General features: G+C 41.4%; 1 protein-coding gene across 1 annotated transcript in view; it reads left to right on the top strand.

The window, feature by feature from the left end:
• The window catches only part of htr4 (5-hydroxytryptamine receptor 4), a 197,088-nt gene extending 182,009 nt beyond the window's left edge, over positions 1-15,079 (top strand). The window contains exon 7 of the mRNA XM_030739983.1: positions 13,143-15,079. Coding sequence (XP_030595843.1) covers positions 13,143-13,230 — 88 coding nt within the window. The 3' untranslated portion in view covers positions 13,231-15,079. The remainder of the gene's footprint in view (positions 1-13,142) is intronic.
• The last annotated feature ends 4,058 nt before the right edge of the window (positions 15,080-19,137 follow it).

Raw genomic sequence — 19,137 nt, 5'->3', positions numbered from 1 at the left:
AAAAAACAAAAATGAATGCAGTGGTGTTCAGGGTGAGCTCTTTGTCTTTATTCAATATTTAACAACACAAAAAAAGAAATTCTTGATTGAAACGTGGCAGAAATACAACTGACAAAGAAGTGATCTACATGTATGTGTGAGGCTTTCTTTCTGTAACACTGAGCCTGGAAAAGCAGTTTGATCTCTGCGCACGGTGACAACGATCTGCTCAGTTTGGTTGCTGCCGCCTTAATCAGACACTGATGGTGCTGTTTACTTTCTGCCCAGAGGCTTTATAGGTCAAAATTGTATTATTGTATTATTTATTATTATTTCAAACCTTCTACATTGACATGCAAAAACAGATTTTTTTTTAAATATCTGTTTATTTTCTATGAATTTTTAACTTGAAGATGTTAAACTTTATTCCATTTATTTAGGTCAGGGTTGTGGGGGTGCCTATCCCAGCTGCCATGGGGTGAGAGGCGGGGTTTACCTGAGGCAGCTGTGGCTCAGGTGGTAAAACGGGTCATCTGCCAATTGGAAGGGCAGTGAATTGATCCCCAGCTCCTCCGGTCCATGTGTGGAAGTATCTTTGGGCAAGATACTGAACGCCGAGCTGCCCCCAGTGCATCCACTGGAGTGGGAGATAAAAGCACTGAGGCACAGATTAGTGCTGCATGAATGTGTGTGTGATTGGGTGAATGAGACGTGTGAAAGTGCTTTGACTGCTCAGCTGAGTAGAACAGCACTGGATAAGTTTAGCAATTACCTGGACAAGTCGCCAGGCTATCGCAGGGCTAACACCATGGATTGCTAATGATTCAAATGGATAAATACGCACTTGTTGTAAAGGTCTGACAGAAACTCCACTAGATTTACAAGAAGATGTTGATCAGTCACAGGCCACACGGTGTTATCGTCACAGGCTAAAGATGGAAAAAGCTCCAGCATCACTAATTTCAATGGCTGACTGACCAGGTCACACCTCCAGCTGTGTGCAGCTGTGCAGAGTGGGGTTTCCCCCTCATAGCCGGGAGGTGTGTTGGATGTAGTGTATTGTTTATTTGCAGTTTGTGTATCAAAAACTGTCCAATAAATTACATTTTTGAGAGATATTTGTACATAGTGAGGTTAAGATAACAAGCACTGGGAATGTTGGAAAGTCTGTTTGTTCTTGAACGCATCACTGCTTGGCTGTTTTGTGTTTTGGGATTCTCGTCTGCGTCTTTGGCCAGCTGTTATAACTCTGCTGTGTTCTACACGTTGCTGTTATTTACCAGTAAAAGCCTGGTTAAGAAATTAGATGGTTCTGTCCACTGAGATGCCAGAGGACTTTAATTTACAGTGCATACAGGAAGTGTTAACGTCCAGAAAAACCAAAACAGAATTCCTGCAGCTGAAAACGGACTGTGTCCAGTTGTACTTATCAAACAGAGGCAATAAAGACAGCCTGCCTGCAGAACCCTTCTGCTTGCTGGATTTGTGGAAAATAACTGTGATTGTTTGAGGAAGTAGAGCGTGAGTTTTAGCAAACAGATTTGAGTGCTATATAAAAACATTTCTTTCCTACAAACCTACAAAAATAACCTGTCCATTTTAATACACATGCTACACAAGCAGTAAGTACACAAAGGCTTTCTCAGGGTCGTGGTGGACACCCTCTCCTCTTCTCTGTCTCGGAAACTAAGTTCCCAAATTTCAGCTGGTGTTTTTGTGACAGAAAAGAGAAGATTGTAGTTTGCGGAGAGCGATGCTTTATACTGTACAGCGAGCTCTACTTTAATCCCACACAGCTCAGCGGGGGAGCTGGCTATCACGACGAAGGCAGAGACGATAGTGATGTATTACACGCTGATCACAGAGCGGCTGCAGGGAGACTCTGAGCACAGCGGATTTCTCACCTTTCTTTGTTTTCTGCTTTAAACACTGCAGGACAAAACGTGTCATGTTGAGCTTGTTGATGAGCCGTTTGTAGCGTCTATCCAGGGAACGCTGACCAAACACAGACCTTCTCTTTAGTCTTTGTGAAACTTCTTGGTTTCACTTTGTTGAACTTAATGAGGTGCAGGAATGGAATATTTTGACATAAATATTTCATTTGAACTGCACACTCAGTATGTCTGTTTATGATGCTTAAAGCTGGACTCAAGCAACATGAAGAAGGTTTGATGTGTCCCGAGTCAGTTTGGTCCCGGAGGCATGTGCTCAGACTGCTGTGGTTTGGAAACAGGTGTTTACGCTCTGTGCAGGTACATCCAAGAGTGTGACTGAGATTAAACTGGAGGATGAGGATGAGTGTGGTCTGACCTGAGAGTGCTAAAAGTTGCTGCTGAAAGTAAAGAGGTCAAGGGGCCACTGCAAATACAGGCTGCAAGCAAGTCTGTCACACTGAGAGAGAGCACGAGCAGCCTACTCCTGACCTCTGCAACATGCTGCTGATTCATCGGCTTTATCCTGTGCACCACAGAGCTGGTTCTTCTTCTTCTTCTTCTTCTTCATTCTCAGTTCTTGTTTGGTTCTTACTTTCCTTAACGTCTTCCTGTTCTGTGTCCACTCACTTTATTCTTGTTCCCTTTTTAAGTTAATTTCCTGTTTTATTTTGAAGGTTTGTTCTTGTGTTATGTACCTGATCATCCAGCTGCCTGCTGTGTGTGTTTAGCTCTTGTTTGGTCATCCTTTTGTTCTTGAATAATCTCAGTTGATTCCTGTGTGTTTGGTTTGTTCTTCTCTTTATACTTTATACTTCATATACTTTGTTATACTTCGTTTGGTGCAGTCACTGTGCAGTTCAATTTTTTTCAGGAAGAATTAAAAGTGCCTTTTCGTTCTTTTGTCTGCATGTGTGGCACTTAATGATTTCTAGTAAATGTGTGACAGCTGGCAGGAGGGGACCGTGCATCTCTGTAGTACACCGTTAAATAGCTCTTTGGACTCCAAAACTTAAACTGCAGTTTACATTCATGCAGGCTTGTCCAAGATGAACCTTTAATCAGTCACAGATGTATTTCCAGCTGAAAGGAGTAGGTCACAGAGGATAATCAAACCGATAAATGAGGAGAAATAAATAAAGAATAAATGAAGCTTAATCGGGTTACAAGACTCTGTCTGGCACTATAAACACAACTGGCATCACAAGTCGTTATTCTATTCACTGTTAAATGTGTTGATTCATACATCATAGATGAGCTGAGCAGCCAGTGATCCATTCAGGTTTAAACAGGCTGTGATGGGGCTTTGATTCAGCTTTTTTTCCCGCTCTTTTCAGCTCGTGTGAGGTTTTGATGCTGCCAGGATAAGCATGCATTGATTGTGCAAAGTTTTGAAAGAAGTTCTTATCATTGTCCGCTTCATACCAGTTTCTCATTAACCTCCTGCCTCCATCCTGCAGACGTATATGAAATGTTGATGGTGCTCCATCGTATGTCTGTGAAGCTGCATTCCTCCAGGATTTCCTGTTTCTCTCCGTCTGTTTACCTGGTGCAGACTGGATTCTTTGGCACATTTTAAAAATCTCAGTCATCCCAAATGCTGTCTGACCTTCTTTCTGAGCAGCTTTATCGAATAAGAGAGGGTAAAAAACAGCTGACGAGATTTAATCCTACTAAAGTCCAAACTTCTTATTCCCTCAGTAGACCTGAAGTCAGCAGTGTTGCTTTAGCACTTTGAGTTTTTCCTTTTGGATTTTGACACTCTGAAGCCAGTGAAGTTTTTTTTTTCTCAGGAAGTTTTTGGGTTCTTTTTTCCGAGCTCAGGGGTAAAACTGTGCAGGGTGCAGGTGCTTTTTAAATTAATTTCTTATCTCCCCCTGCCCTCTTCTCTTTGTTTTCTCCCAAACCGGTGTTACTGCAGCTGAGTTGAAGACATTCATTTAACACTGAAGACTCCTAATCCTCCTTGGTTACAAATAAATCTTTCTTAAAGTTCAAAAAAGTTCACTTTGGCACTTCATGTAAAATATGCATGTATTTTCTCGCCATGTTCAGTCCTCTCATTAATTCATATTGGATCTGAGATGGAAACAAACGTTCCTCGTGGGTGTGAAGTTTGAATAATTTTTGCATAAAACCCTCCATCTCATTCATTCCTGTTAGCTCAATGCTGTGCAATCTCTTTCCTATTCAAATTCCTGCCTATTGTATTCCTCTCATATTTATCACCCCTCGTCCTCTGCCCCTCCCGCTTTCATCAGCATCCCGATGTGCTGTGAGTTCTCATTTCTCAGCTGGCTTTGGTTCCCTTAATGCATGGCTGTAACTGGCCACTTACTGCTTCAAGTGTTAAACTGAACAGAAACAAACCCCAGCACAGGAGACGAGAGCTTCCTGATTGTGGCGATCACTTCAGACAGAAAGAGTGGCACCATCAGAAGGAGCAGAGCAATGGAGAGTGGGGATGAGAGTGGTTATGGAGAAAGTGTGAGTGGGAGGGGGGCCACGGGCAATACCGACATAGGCTGCAGAAGTGGAAGATTGGATCATTTGTGGAGACGCTGACTGGAAAAAAAGAATGATTGAACATTTCAGCGGCTGCTGCAGGGATTTTTCCTGACAGTCAAACAGGAATTTGAGTGGAAACAAAGACTGTTGCACAATATTAACATTTGTTCAGTTTGTTGATATCAAATCAGTAACCCTGACCATCAGGACATGTGTTTCTGTCACAGTATGCTGTGATGTGCTGATATCATTTTAGGAATTCTGTCTGAATTGTAACTAAAATGGTGACAAACAGTCATTTACTCCAAAGATTTCCTGGGGGCCTCCCGGCCGGTAATCTCAAGGAAATGCTTGAGAAGTACAACATCATATCCATTCATTCATCCACTTCCACTCATCCTATTCAGGGTTGCGGGGGGGCTGGAGCCTATCCCAGCTGTCATAGGGCGAGAAGCAGGATACACCCTGAACAGGTCGCCAGCCTGTCAGAGGGCCAACACAGAGAGACAAACAACCTTTCACACTCACATTCACACCTATGGGCAATTTAGAGTAGCCAGTTAACCTAACCCCAGTAAGTGCATGTCTTTGGAATGTGGGAGGAAACCCACGCAAGCACGGGGAGAGCATGCAAACTCCACACAGAGACAGGGAGAGGCCCGGGCCAAGGTGGAATCGAACCCAGACCTTTCAGATGTTATTCTAGCCGTGAGGCAGCAGTGCTAACCACTGTGCCATCGTGCTGCCCAACATCATACTGTATCCTGGTCAGTAAAATTCTTCCACACCAGACTGAGAAAACTGTCTCTATGGTAAGAACCATGTGCACCTGAAAAAGGAGCCTCTGCAGCCAATCAGCACCAGCGATGGGGAGAGAGTATGAGCGAGCAGCTGATGATGGGAACAATAAATGTGCCATCACACGGAGCACATTCTACATGTAACAGAACCAAACGAGGGAAAACAGCCCCCAGACCAGCAGTACCACTAAGACTGTGGACAACAGTGGTGTTTCACAGAGGAAGTATTCCACAGTATCACATCACCTAACCCAAACACATCTGGGGTCATTCATCCAGCTGCTGCTGTACTTATAAGTTTAGTACAGTTTTAGCCTTTCTTGTGACAGGTCAGTGGAAAGAAGACGGAAAAGGACACAGAGCAGGGAAAAGGCCTCGGGGCGGATTTGAACCCGGGTTTCTGCAATAGCCTTACAGCATCTGGGTCACCAGTTCAACCCCAGGCCAGCACCCTGAAAGGATTTTTTTTAAACGAGCCAAACAACCAATCAGGTGGTGAGATGAATTTCATCTCTTTATGAGCTCATTGGTGTGACCCACCCCTGCTGTAAAGGTTCTGGATATAAGTGTAACAGTAAAAGATCTGGATAACTGTAGCTGACTAAATGAAGAACGTTCCCCTTTCCTCTTCTTTTTTATCTCAGTACTGAAAGTTACCAGATACACCAGAACACAAAAACAGCTGATTATTATAATTTTAACCTCCAAAATGTGTTGTTTCTTCATGGTTGCTGTGCTGACTCTTAGACACACAAACTCTTCACCAGCTTCTTTGGATTTGCTAAAAACTGTCCAACTTTTTAAGAGCAACTTATCTGAAACAATGGCTACTAAAACATGCAGGAGGATATGCAGAGCAAATTAAAAAATAATCTCCTAGCATCTCCTTCCACTCCTGTAAATTAACCCAGAAATTAACCTTTGTAAAGCTTCTGGGCCTCCTGTGTTCAGACCCAGTGGAAGTCTCCGTTAAACAGTCACCGACTAAACAAAGCAAAGCCCGTTTTCCATGTCATCAAAACAGTGTTCATTTCTAAAAGGTTAATTCTCAGGTTAATGCAGTTGAGTTCGAGCACTTCAGCCGCTGCTGATAGAGCTAAAGGGGGAACTGCACGAACATGAGACAGTTCAGTACAGAGTCGGCTTCTTCCTCCAGCTGCTCCCTTCAGTGTCACACAGTGTTGTAGTGATGAAGCTGTATAACGTATCCTCTGCTTTGTCCTTAATAGTAGCTCATTACTTTTTAGTAACACATCCTCGTTTTTTTTTATTGTTTATTTTTTTTTCTTTTTACAATATCATTTTTCTGCACGAGGTGAGGACAGTGCTTCTGCGCGTCTTCCCGTCTCTGTCTTCCTTTGACTGTCGAGTTTAAAATGGCCCTGTTGCTTTATGGCGTTAAATGACAGGTGAAAAGGTCGAGCTAAAGGTCGGGATGTGACTCTGTGTTATTCATGGAGTACTTCATGATGCCAGATTGGCCACGCCCCCATAAACTGCTGTTTTGCCGCACTCTTCTGACAGCGTAACGAACCTGCCGCTGCGTTTGGCTCCATTCTTGCTGTTGGCTTCATTAAACAGTTTGCTTGGCTTGAAGCTTTGAACTCTCAAATGATGTAACTTTCAAATTTATTTATTGATTATTTATTCATCCAGGAACACACCTCTGAGTGATACTGAGAAAGGGCAGCAGAGTGTGACTGTGAACGTCAGCGTCAGAAACATCTGCAGACTTATTCGGCGAGCATTAAATGAGCCGACACAGAGCAGAATATGAATTATAGCTGTGAGACTTGTACGTGCACTCAGCTCAGAGTTTTGGCCTCACACTGTCAACTGTTAAAAAAAGTCATACTGTATAAGTAATCTAACTTTCTTCTGATTTCAGCTGTAAAATGAATTCAAAATAAAATTGTATCATAAAAAGGTTTCTTCTCCTGGGACACAAAGAAAGCCCGACATCACCGTCTCTTCTTTTTTCCCTCAAGAAAGATTTTCTCTCAAATCAAACTTCTGCGTTTTCAGCCTGCATTCATGTCGGGACGTTTCACATTTAATTCCTAAGAAGCACAACATGAAGTTCCCCCTGAACCCACAGAGGAAATGTTATTTATTAGCTCTAAGTGTGACGCACTGGCTGCAGTACACATGACAGCTCATGAAATATGTATTTCACTGTTTTCTGGATTTGCATATTCGTCTTCATTGAGAAATTTTTCCTTTCCCCCTCTCCACATGGAACACACGTCTGCTGTTCGGCACATTCGGAGTTTTGCTCAGGGGCACTTCATCAAGATGAATGTTTGCCATATTGGTGCCCAAAATATGCAGAAATGTTTAGTCTGCCTGTAATCCGGGCCTTCTGTCCCTCTGCCGCTCTCTCCTGGCCTCATTAAACAGATCTCCATCCTGTCTCCTGCTCTGTCAGTTGGTCTGTTGGCTTAGCTGCGTACAAATAAAACCACAACTAAACAGAATGGATCCAGCCTGCTTCACATTTGCTTTTCATCCCATATGAAAGTGGATTCCTGCTTTGAGCGAACTTCCTGTGCGGCTTTTTGTGGGATTGTTGCTCGTGCAGACCTGAGCGGCGCTCGAAACTTTTCGTTCTCTTTGGTTCCTCTTCTGAGGCTTTCATACACCCACAGTTTGAGCTTTTCAATGTAACTGCTGCTGAGACATTTTATTGATTCTAATGAATAAAGCTACACGACTGAAATACACAGCTCGTTATAGATCCTCTGAAGGTCTTTATTAGAAATCTTGCACTATGTTACATAACAAGTCAAAGCAGATCTTTCCATTTGACTTCCTTCCTATGTACAAGTTGTATTTGTCATCCAAGTAACAGCCCACCTGCTGTTTTTAATGACTGTCAGCTAACATCATGCTATAATGCACACTATGATAGCAGCAATTTTTTTACACAAATTACTTGATCAATATAAGGTCGATTTATATGTTCTGATTGGACCGTGTGACTGTTTTTGGGATGGGAAATGGGAAAAGCTGCTCAGCTTACTGCCCACCTGCCTGCGGTCAGCACACCTGTAAAGAGCCCACCTTCAAGTCCGCCTCTTTGAGTAAGTGAGTGCATTTAACTCATGGGTCCAATTGGCCATTTCAAGAATCAGAACATAAAAAAAAAAAAAGAAGTTGATGATTGATGGACAAAGCATGTTGTTGTGTTGTTGCACACACACATACACACATAAAGAGACAAACTCACTGCTCACATAATGCAGCGCTGGCGTAGAATACACAGACATAGACCCTTTGTTACAGCTATACAGCATGAGGACACAAATGCAGGACCTGAAAGGCAGCAATAGCAAACAAAAGACAAGCTTTAATTTAAAGCTGATGTGGAAAAAAAAACAGAAAAGTACAGTTTGAGGCTCACAGAAAAATCACGACTGACAGGAAAAATCTGCACCAAGTGCAAACCAGACCTGCAGGCCGAAATCCAGGAATGCAGACGAAACATGGGAATACAGGTAGATATGCTCCACAGATTTCAACAACTAAATAGTTAAAGATAACCTGAATCATAAATCAGATTTACCTGCCCCCTGCTGTGGTGCAGGTCATGTTCAAGAGATCATCAGGTGCTGGAAGCTCTCAGACCTCACTGTGCAGACAGCAGTGGCTCAGTCACACTACAGTAAAAATGGACTGCTTCTTTTAGAGTGCATTTCTGCTCTACAGACACTCAAAGTGCATTACTCTGTATCCCTCATTCACTCATTCATTCACACAAGCACTTTTTCTACCCCTGAGCACTTTCTAACATTCGCACTGACCAACACATTGGAGCAACTCGGGGTTCAATACTTTGCCCAAGGATACTTTGGCATGCAGACTGCAGCAGCCAGGGATCAAACCACCACCCTTCCAATTAGTAGGCGACCTGCTCCACCTCCTGAGCTGCAGCCAGGTTACAGCAATGTGGCTCCATTTAAAGGGGAAATAATATGAAATTTATCACCAAGAAGCATTGTTACAATGAAGAAGCAGTCAACCAAACACAAATGTCCTTACGTTGGGTTTTAAGTTGTAGTAAGATGAGAGCACTAGACAACCCTGTACTTGTTGAACTCAGAAATTTGAATTCTGTTTTTATTTTATTATTTTCTTTAATTGCCCTGATACCATTAAACACCACCGGGACTAAAATAAAAGGTGTCTTACGCACATCTTTTAATTTAACTGAATATGGAATTGTAATGATCAGACATGTCTTAATGGCAGAGCTGTGATACTCGGGGAGACAATCTAACTGGGGGGGAAACAGCCAAAGACAGGAAGTAAAACTAACCAAAACACAAAAGGAAAGTGAGTAAGACCGACAGAAACACGGGAGACGGGGTGAAAAACGTGCATGAGGAACAACATGGAAGTCCGTTAGTCATTTCCCCTCACGTGGGGAGCCGAGGGTTTAACACCAATGTGGCAGCAATTTTGGGTTCTGCTCTGACAAGAATCTGCAGCCTGGTTCCGTTTGAGGAGCTCTAAATGTTCGCGGCTGACTGGAAGGTGCATTTCACGGCCAGTTTGTCAGCAGGAAGTGTGTTTGGTCAGGGGGTTTGCATAAACAGCTTATAATGGTTTTAGCCTGTGGCGAGGCACACACACTGTCTGCATGCACACACAATGTATGTAATTATTTAGTCTATGCATGCCCACAGGTGTGTGCTCAGGTGTGACTCCTACACTGCACAAGTGAGACCCAGAATGGCTGCCAAAGCAGCTTCTGTTGCAGTTGTGAGAAGAAAGCAGTGTGAGCCAGTGTCACATTTCATTTGTTAGTGTCACATTGTTTATCTGAGCAGATGATGTGCTGCACGTATAGCAGTGCTGTGTGTGTCCCGTTCGTCTTTGGTGCTGTTTCTTTATCCAGAGCGAAGCTGCTCGCGTCAACAGTTCCAGCTGAGCTTATTATCACCGTGCAGTAGATGTGTTTCCTTTCATTCACCATCACAGACACACAGATGTGAGCTGTGGAACCTTTTTATTTATTTCAGCTGTACAGGATCCGCAGCTTAACATCTGCTCCCCGATTCGGCTTTCTGACAGTGAAATTTGAAAATGAAGAACAAGGAAACAAACAGCCTCAGACTTCACTTTATTTTAGGGTCCTTCCATGAAAAGTCAGGTGGTGCCTTCAACCCAACCTCCTGATTTTTTCTCTGCAGTAACTTCAGTATATTTAATGAAGCCATGCAAAATTTTACCTTCATACTATGAATATCAGCTTGATCAGAACAGGTTAGAGCATGTGAAGGTCTGCTTTTCCCTGCATTTAGAGAGCAGCATCATCTTGTAGCTGTGACTTCTGGATCAAGATATCCTAATTTTCTAATGTTCCATCTCTGATTTTCATAAAAAGGTTTGAATATATATATATAATGATTGCTGTGAAATTTTAGCTCCATATATAAAATACCTTTAAATATATGCGTGTTTTCCATAATTCTTGGAACAGAGACATCATGTTTGTAGTGTTTGGTTTTGTTTTGCTACCTTTGCTTTCCTGTATTTTCAGAACTTGTAGAGTTGTCGCATTAATACCTCTTAGCATACTGGCTCAATGGACCATTTTTTAAAAAAAAACAAATATCTTGCAAAATATTTGATACATGAAGCTAAAAATTCACACAAATCATTAAATATGTCCAAAAATGTTTTAGAAACTCGGTGATGGTCGAGCAGAAAATGTGATGATTTGAGATGGAATTCAGTTACAGAACTACTGGCTTGTTCTGAGGGGGTCAGATGGGAAGGTTTTTTCAGATTTGATTATTTTTATATGAAATGTTAGAATAACATACTGATATTCATCTGGCAAAATGATTATTAGCTGAATAGCTGAGATGGCACACTTTCACTTGTTATAACTGAATCTATTCTTTTTTCTGAGCTTCTTATCTTGATCCACCTCTTATTAATAATGGTCAGTTTGTTTTATTGTCTCTTTGTCTTTGTTTGATATAAACTCTCAAACTTTCAGCACACACTGAATTAGTCCAGATATGATGCTAGAAAACCTAAATGCAGGATTATGTAGCACAAGGTGATCAACACAAAGGTTTATTAATTCAGTTCAATTCCATTTTATTAATATAACGCCAAATCTCAAGAGTCACCATATTACCTCCATCCACTGCTGGTGTTTATGAGCGAACGAGGTCATAAAGATCATCCGATGATGACTGAGCCAGTGTCAGATTTGTTTTGCATCTGTTTGAGGCCTACTTCCTCCAACAGCTGTCATTATTTTAATATTACACCAAGAAGCAGAAGACTTATTGAAGTGCAGTTGTTTCTCATTTTGGAAAAACAATTTCCCTTTTTTAATTTGTTTCATATATTTTTTTTTGTCGTGATGTTGTCGTGAGTTTGGAGACGGTGTGTTTTGTTGCTCTGCTCGTGAACACACTGAATGACGTCGGTGTGTGGAGCTCAGACTCAGAGCACATTAAGAGCCTTCCCAGACATCTCTGCCTCCTCTTTCTGGTTTTTATTGTCATCCCAGTTTGAAGAATGTCTTGGAAGAAAGTCCGACTGCTGTCAGCTTTAAAAGCTTCTCTCTGTCACCCTCCTCTTACCCAGATTCCAGGAAGCAGAAACAGATGATTCTGAGAAATGCTTCTCTTTCCATCATGAGATTAGGCAGTAGCTAGTATATCCTCTTTTTACAGAGGTTCGTGTGGTCTAAACTGACGGCACAGGTCTGGTACTGATTGTAAACTTCAGATTTTGGCGAGCCTTTATGAAAGTGGTAAATGTGATAGAGGTTAGAAGAACCCTCTGAAGGCCTTTCAGCAGGTCGTCATCGTCGCTTTATTTATGTGATGGTGATGCAGTGAGAGTGGAGGACAGTGGCACTGCACTCAGATGCTTTCAGTCTTCTGTAGTTTGGCGTGTTTTAGACAGAAGGATCCACAGCAGCTACTGAGGCTGCTGCCTCCCACTTTACAAAAACCCGATATCCAGAGAAATCCCAGTCTATGAGTAAAGGGCTTATACGTACGGTAAATGTCTGATACGATGAAATGCATTAATGAAAGAAATCTTTTTTTTTCCTTAATTTTTTTTGCAGACTTCAGATGAAACAAATGCAAACATATTCAAATATGAGATCTTCTGCTTATTTTCAGTGAAGTAAGATTTGATGTTTGGCTGCAATTTCACCGTTTGGTCTATAAAACAGTCAAAGTGTCAGCACAACTTTCCAGATCCAGCTCAACAAATTCTAAATGCTTTTTATCTCTGACCAACAATCCCAGAGCCCAAAACAAAGCTTCACCTGAAGACAGATGAGTACTCTGGTGGTCTTCATGTTTAATTTCACACACACACACTTTCTCTCAGACCTGACCTCTCTTTTCAGACCTTTTCTCCACTTTTCAGGTGCTTTTTTTCCCCCTTCCCTCACTACACTGGTGATCTCATGGATTTTTGCGGTGGCCCAATCAGTGTCAGCTTTCAGCAGCTCTGCTGGTATTTGGATGCTGCTGCTGCCCCAAACCCCAAAATATCCAACATAAATATGACAATAAAGCAGGAAAAGCAGCAGAAACGTACATTAGAAAAGTTTTTAGCTTGACAAACAGCCTCACTGAGTGCTCGTTTTTACCTCTGCATGTCCTGATTATTTTGCTTTTATATTGCTTATATGAGTTATCCATTTGTCTTACAGCCCTGACATGCTGTGGACAGTGAAAGCAGCGCGGGCAGTGGAAAGTCTCTTTGTGAGCACGAGCAGATTCAGCCTCACAGGCTGCTGTCAAGCTAGAGTTGTAATTAAAATGAGCCATAACACAGATTTTTTATTTTAGTGGCTGGTTATTTATGGTTTTAGAATCTCATTTTTCACCTCTTAAATGGTACTAACCACCCCTCTGTCTCTGTTTGCACTCAGGTATTGTGTCCTTCACAATGGGAACCATGCCGAGCAGGAGAAGAAGTCCCTGCAGACCCACACAGAGTCCCATGAGTCGTGCTTGTGACCAACGACGACTCCACAGTCACATTTCCAACAGCCTCGGCTCCCGCTGTCCCTCCACAGAGTCGATGGAAATGCACCGCCGCCTTCACACGTCTGGAGCTAAAATCCATCATAGATGCTACGAATCCGGCAGGGCTCCAAACCCGAGCCCAGGAAGGACGTCAGGGATCTAGAGAAGAGATGGGGACACTGCCAATGGTCCATCTGGTTTTAAAGCTCAGCCAAAACTTGACCTGCAGTCTCCAATGAGGTGCCAGAGGCTAGAATATAAAATCAGCACTGTGTGGTGTTAATTCTCTTGCCTGCAGGCCCACAGAGGCTGAGCTGACCCAGTGGAGCAGAGCAGAGCCAGGATGTGACTGTGATCCCGTCAGCACGCCCGCTGGCTGCTTTCTGTGAAGTCCGGCTCGCCGTGTGGACGAGCGGCAGCTTTGGTGGAGTCTGTACGATTAATGACTGTGCCAGGAATCTTGGAAGTGAATTATGTCACCAAAGCTATTTAATGCACATACAGTGGACGTATTTGTGGTTCTGATGAGAGGCTCCCCATTGTTTTCCACTATAAAAATGTAAAAGATTGACTCTAAATTTTAGAATGCTGTTCCTTGTAAAATGACTATCAGTTGGCAAAATGAGCCTTTATAAAGCAAGTGTTATTGATGCAAAGAGGCACAGTTTCTGGACTTTTCTTTTGCTGAACATTGTGTCTTTGCCTTGATACAAGGCTCAAAATCCTGTTTGTCTCCCAGGTCCAAGCTTCCCAGCTCTGCTAAACTCTCACTAAGCTGAAAGCAAATCCTTGATTTAAACTGTCAAAGTGCATTATTACAGAGGCTGCTGTGTTCATAACGCCATGAAGCTTCATCTGCTTGTTCTCAGTGGTAAGTTCCAAAATAAGAAGTTCACTGGCTGCTCATGAATGATTCGATGGGAATTGTGATGATCTCGGAGCAATATGTGCTGGTTTTCATTGTCTGTGTGATTATAAGCGTAGGTTGTTTCAGTCTGTGTGAGTTTTGAGGGTGATGTATGTTTTCAAATGTGTTTATGAGTGAACTCAAAGGTGATTTCAGTATGTATGAAGCTCCCTCTTCACCTCGTGTTACATCCATTCCACCCTACCGCACCATTTGTTCCCTCCGTCTCTGCTTGCCTCGGAGGCTCTCATGAAGATTGCTGCAGAAGTCTCTCCATTTGTTTGTACTCATGAAACCTGGTGAAACACTAAAGCCAACTGTTCTTCTGCTTCCTCAGAATACAAACCATCACCTCGCCTCATTGGTCCCTGAAGGACATGCTACATCTCACTGCAGGATTAGTCTCCATTTGCAGTCCACAAATTACTATTTAATGCTGGCGCCATTTGGGTGTAATAAGCCAGTAAGTCAAGGAATCTTCTTTAATGCTAACCTTCCCTTTATGCTGCCCCCTGAAGCACCAAAGAAACAGTGCTACAACATACAGGACATTGAATAAATGATTGTATAAGAGTGTGATGAATACAGTGTAAGAGGAAGCATAAGCATAAGTTCATCATTGCAAACTCTGAGTGTTGCATCCCTCATCTGTACTGAAGGTGGCTGAAAGGACTCTATCAGGTGTAAATATTGCTCACAGGCAAAAAGTGCAGCTTTGCAATGTGTTCTTCATATACAGTATCATCATAATTTCTGCTCACAAGCAGGTCTAATGCAGTAGGTTAAAAAAATGTGCCCAGCACCAAAATGCAGACAAAGTTAGCACCTAGCTGGAGAAGAAAGTGAAACACCTTTCAGATCCAGATCATGTTCTTTGGAGGGACAATGGTGAGTGATTACTGAATGTCAAATTAAAGCTGCTGTTGCCCCGTCTCTGCCCTGTGTTTCACGTCACCATTTTTATTGTCAGCAGGGCTCTTTTGTGTGAGTTCATTGTGGAGATTTTTGGTCCTCATGTGGTCAAAATATTCTTCAATTTGAAAGAAACATCAATGAAGGTTTGACTGTGACCAAAAATGAAACGAACGATGTTCTAATGCTGTTCTGAACGAAGCAGGTTCTGCTTTTGGTTTCTTTTGCTTTACTGGAAACATTCACCGGGAGGCAGAACGTGGTTTTGAAGGAAAGATGAAATGATTGTTTGTGTTTGCTGATAAAAAGTCCTCTTGCTCCACAGCACTGTTTTGTTGGTTAATGAAAGAGTTAATGAAAAGAGGATATTTATGGCCTTTACTACAAAGCAACAAAATTCAAAGATACTGAACCTAATCTCACACTGAGCCAGAGTAGGAAGAAGAGAATCTGTTTCTAAAAGTGTTGCACAAGGACAAACACAGATCACTTAATCAGATGAAAGCACTGCTGAGCGCTGATTCTCCAGCACAAAGGAAAGCCAAAAAGCTCTTGACATGGAAAGGTAATTACAAATCACCCAAGACAACTCCCAGTGTTGGAAGCCAGAGGAAATATCCGATGCAGATGCACAATTTATAACTGACACCAACACCGCACACACTCATGGATGTATGCTACAGTTGAGCTAAAAGAGTGCTGCAAACGTTTGCTTTGCACATGGTGAAATTACCCCATTCTGAGCCCATAAAAGCATTGTAATAAACACAGTTATTTAGTTATATTTTGGCATGTGAATAGACAGTAAGGCTTGGTAATGTGGGAATGTTATGATCCTATGCACATTTTCGGAATTGAGTATCACTTTAAAGTTAAAAAAAAAAAATCACTGAAATGAAGCCCTTATTATTCCATGTTTATACCAACCCCAAAATTCATAACCCATAAGAAAACAACATACCCAGGCTGTGGTTAGACCTTAGTTCATAATGTTGTTACACTCAATGATCCAAAATTGAAAACCAGTTGGCTTTCAGGTCTCAAACTCTTTCCACCTCTTCCCACAATCCTTTGCAATTAGGGGAAATTTCCTGTAACTGGATCAGATGGTGCTCTGATCCATGGGAGAATGGGAGAATAGGGGAATGCCATGAAGATATTAGCAAATACAACCAAAGGAGTCTGTGGTACATGGAAAGTATTCTTAAACAGAGTCCACCGATTCAGGTGCAAATTCTCTGAAAAGCTTCAAAGCTCCAGTTTCTCTCTGCTGCTGGTTCAGTTCTCATGAAAAGTTCATCTGTGTTTGTGGTGTGGAGAGATAACAGCATGCATACAGATGAAGTCATCACAGGACGACTTCACTGTATGGATGCTGAAAAAATGCTGCATTTTAGTTGATACGATGATGGTCCATTATGGAAAGCTTCTATAACTTCTGACTTGTGTCTGTTTTATTACTTTTTAGCTCTCATAAACACCCACATGCATTTCTTTCTTTTCTGTTTCAGGTTCTTTTTTTAAACTGTAACATCTTCCATAATTGAAGCACATAAACTTCTGTGATTCACTAAGTTTTTCATTATTCACACCCATCATACTCTGATATATTTTCTGAAGTTGATAAGAAATATCTGGTAATTCTCAAACTCATAATCCCTCCAAATTCAATGTGCAGTTCATGTGCTGCAATTTTTTTGAGGTATGGCTAAACATCACTGGCTTGTGCAAGAATTGAAAGATAACAGAGAACTAGCTGAATATTTTCTTTATAAATAATATATAAATAATAAATACATTTTGATTGAGCAAATAATACAAGAATACATTAAAGCCTGTAGCCTATTGGTGGTAACCCTTATTTATCCTAATAATATCTAAACTATTATATATATATATATATATATAATATATTATATATATAATATATATATACACACACACACACTTCTCATTTAATTTTAACTTGGATCCCGGACAAGCCCCCATTTATCACCAGTACAGCGCTGGTTAAAAAAAAAAAAGATAAGTGAAGAGACATTAAAGACTCCACACACTGCTGAAAGTCTATATTAAATTAAGCATAACAGTTAAAATACTATATAAAGGTTGGGTGTCAGTGACAAGTGTGTGGACGAGGAAAGTAGGAGAAGTAAAGGACAGTAGCAAACTGAGATGGTCAACATCGCTTCTCTTTAAATTTTGAATTCCAGCTTTAAGCAGCGCTGATCTGTCCCTCACTAATGTGACGTCTCACTGGAGAGTGAGGCCACAAGAAGCCAGAAACAAAGACTGTAGCATAAATGAAATAACTGTACTAAAGAAACGCAGATTCAGCCTTTTTAATGAGCAATCATATTCATGTTTTCAGCATCTTTAAACCCACAGGTTCCCTTTCAAACAAACCTCTCTTTTTGCATGAGTGTAAAAGGAGATAGACATCCAGTGTCATGTCAGTTTTGCTCTCACTTTCCAAACTGCACTTTCTTTGACATCTGTGAGTGTGCTGGTGGCGTTGTGTGTCCGTTCATGTCTTAAGATGTTTGTACATTTTTGTGCTGTATGCAAAATTTCTTAACTATAAACTCAAGCTCACCAACGTTTATGAAATTTAATAAGCCAAAATCTGCGAGAAGACCATTTTTTGGAAATGTACCAAATACATTATGAGATGCAAAAAAGCTGTGTAGTTGGAGAGCATGTGTGAAATCGGAGGGGTCATGTAGCTCTGAAGATTGTTGTCCAACCAAAATGGAAACACTTTCATGTTTTTTCATTGCTTTTATGAAACACAGATTCCATCCACCTCTGAGGAAATGTGGATTTTTGTGAACTCCAACAGTCTTCAAACATCTTGATCCATTAATGCTACATGCTTGAATACACATCATCAGGCTCAGAGTCCTGCAGATGAGCTGTAATTGCCTAAGAGTTAGTGTTCTTTACCAGAGAGATGAAGACCAATGCAATATGGTTGATACATGCATGGCTTTCCAAAATTATCATCGGGAGGGGGGGGTTAAGGTTCAGTTTTGTAAAAGATGTGCAGAGGACAGTTTCTACAACCACTAGAACCTAAAAGGACAAAAGGTCCATGCAGCCCCAGGATTTATTGGTTTTTAAGATCTATGGCTGTAGCTGTTTAAGAAACGAGAGGTCTGAAAAACAGCGTGACTAAAAGTTGGTTTCTGTGGTGGTTTAAAGTCATTTTGGGATGTGTGGGAAGCCTAAGGAGTGTAATTTCAAAGTTTGTTCATTAAGAGAGAAATGTAAAAACACGGCTGTGCCACACTTTGATATCTTGAATTTTAGCTAATGTAATGCAGAAAGCTTCAGTGCAAAGAGATGAACAAAGGAAAACCTCACAGTGTGCAATGTGTGAGGTCACATTTTAGTAAAATGTCAATTTATTGCAAATATGCTTCACACTGGCAATCACAGTTGTTCCCGATACAGCCCAGCATGCAACACATCAACACAACAATTACAGCCACTTTGAAATGTTCAAACAGAATTTCCCCCAAAAAGTACAAATTAAAATAAAAGCATAAATACTGAAGTGTGATTAAAAAATAGATCTATGGTTTAGAGACAGAAAGCAGCACTACCACTAAGACCAACCATGTATTTTATCTGAGTCCTCTGCCAACCTCCAGGTACTCCATCATCCCTGCTGGTGTGGTGATGGAGGATGGAAAAAACAAAGGCATTTAATTCTGCTCGAAGTACAATATCCTTTATAGCCTGTAAATGTGTAGCCTTTAAAAGCCTTTAGCCTCCTAAATACCCCACATGTGTATGTTGAAGTCATCTCCAAGATGGCACGTTTCATTTTAGTTTGTGTGGGGAAGAATCTATGACTGTAATAATGTTTCAGTATGTTCATAAACTCCAGTTTATCCACCACAGTTAGTGGGTTTCTGGATGATTTTATTTCCTAATGCTGGATTCTTTACTTCATATAAGCTCACAAGTCATTTTGGAACTGAAGTTCTCAGCAGAATATGGAAACCGCTCCATATTATTGTTTACTGGGCTTCAGCTGCAGCATTTCACAGCTACTGTCCAAGTCCTGCTTT

The sequence above is a fragment of the Archocentrus centrarchus genome, chromosome 10, assembly GCF_007364275.1.
Source record: "Archocentrus centrarchus isolate MPI-CPG fArcCen1 chromosome 10, fArcCen1, whole genome shotgun sequence".
Taxonomy (NCBI): domain Eukaryota; kingdom Metazoa; phylum Chordata; class Actinopteri; order Cichliformes; family Cichlidae; genus Archocentrus; species Archocentrus centrarchus.
Note: the sequence above shows the minus strand (reverse complement) of the source record. Positions and strands in the feature narration are given on the sequence as shown.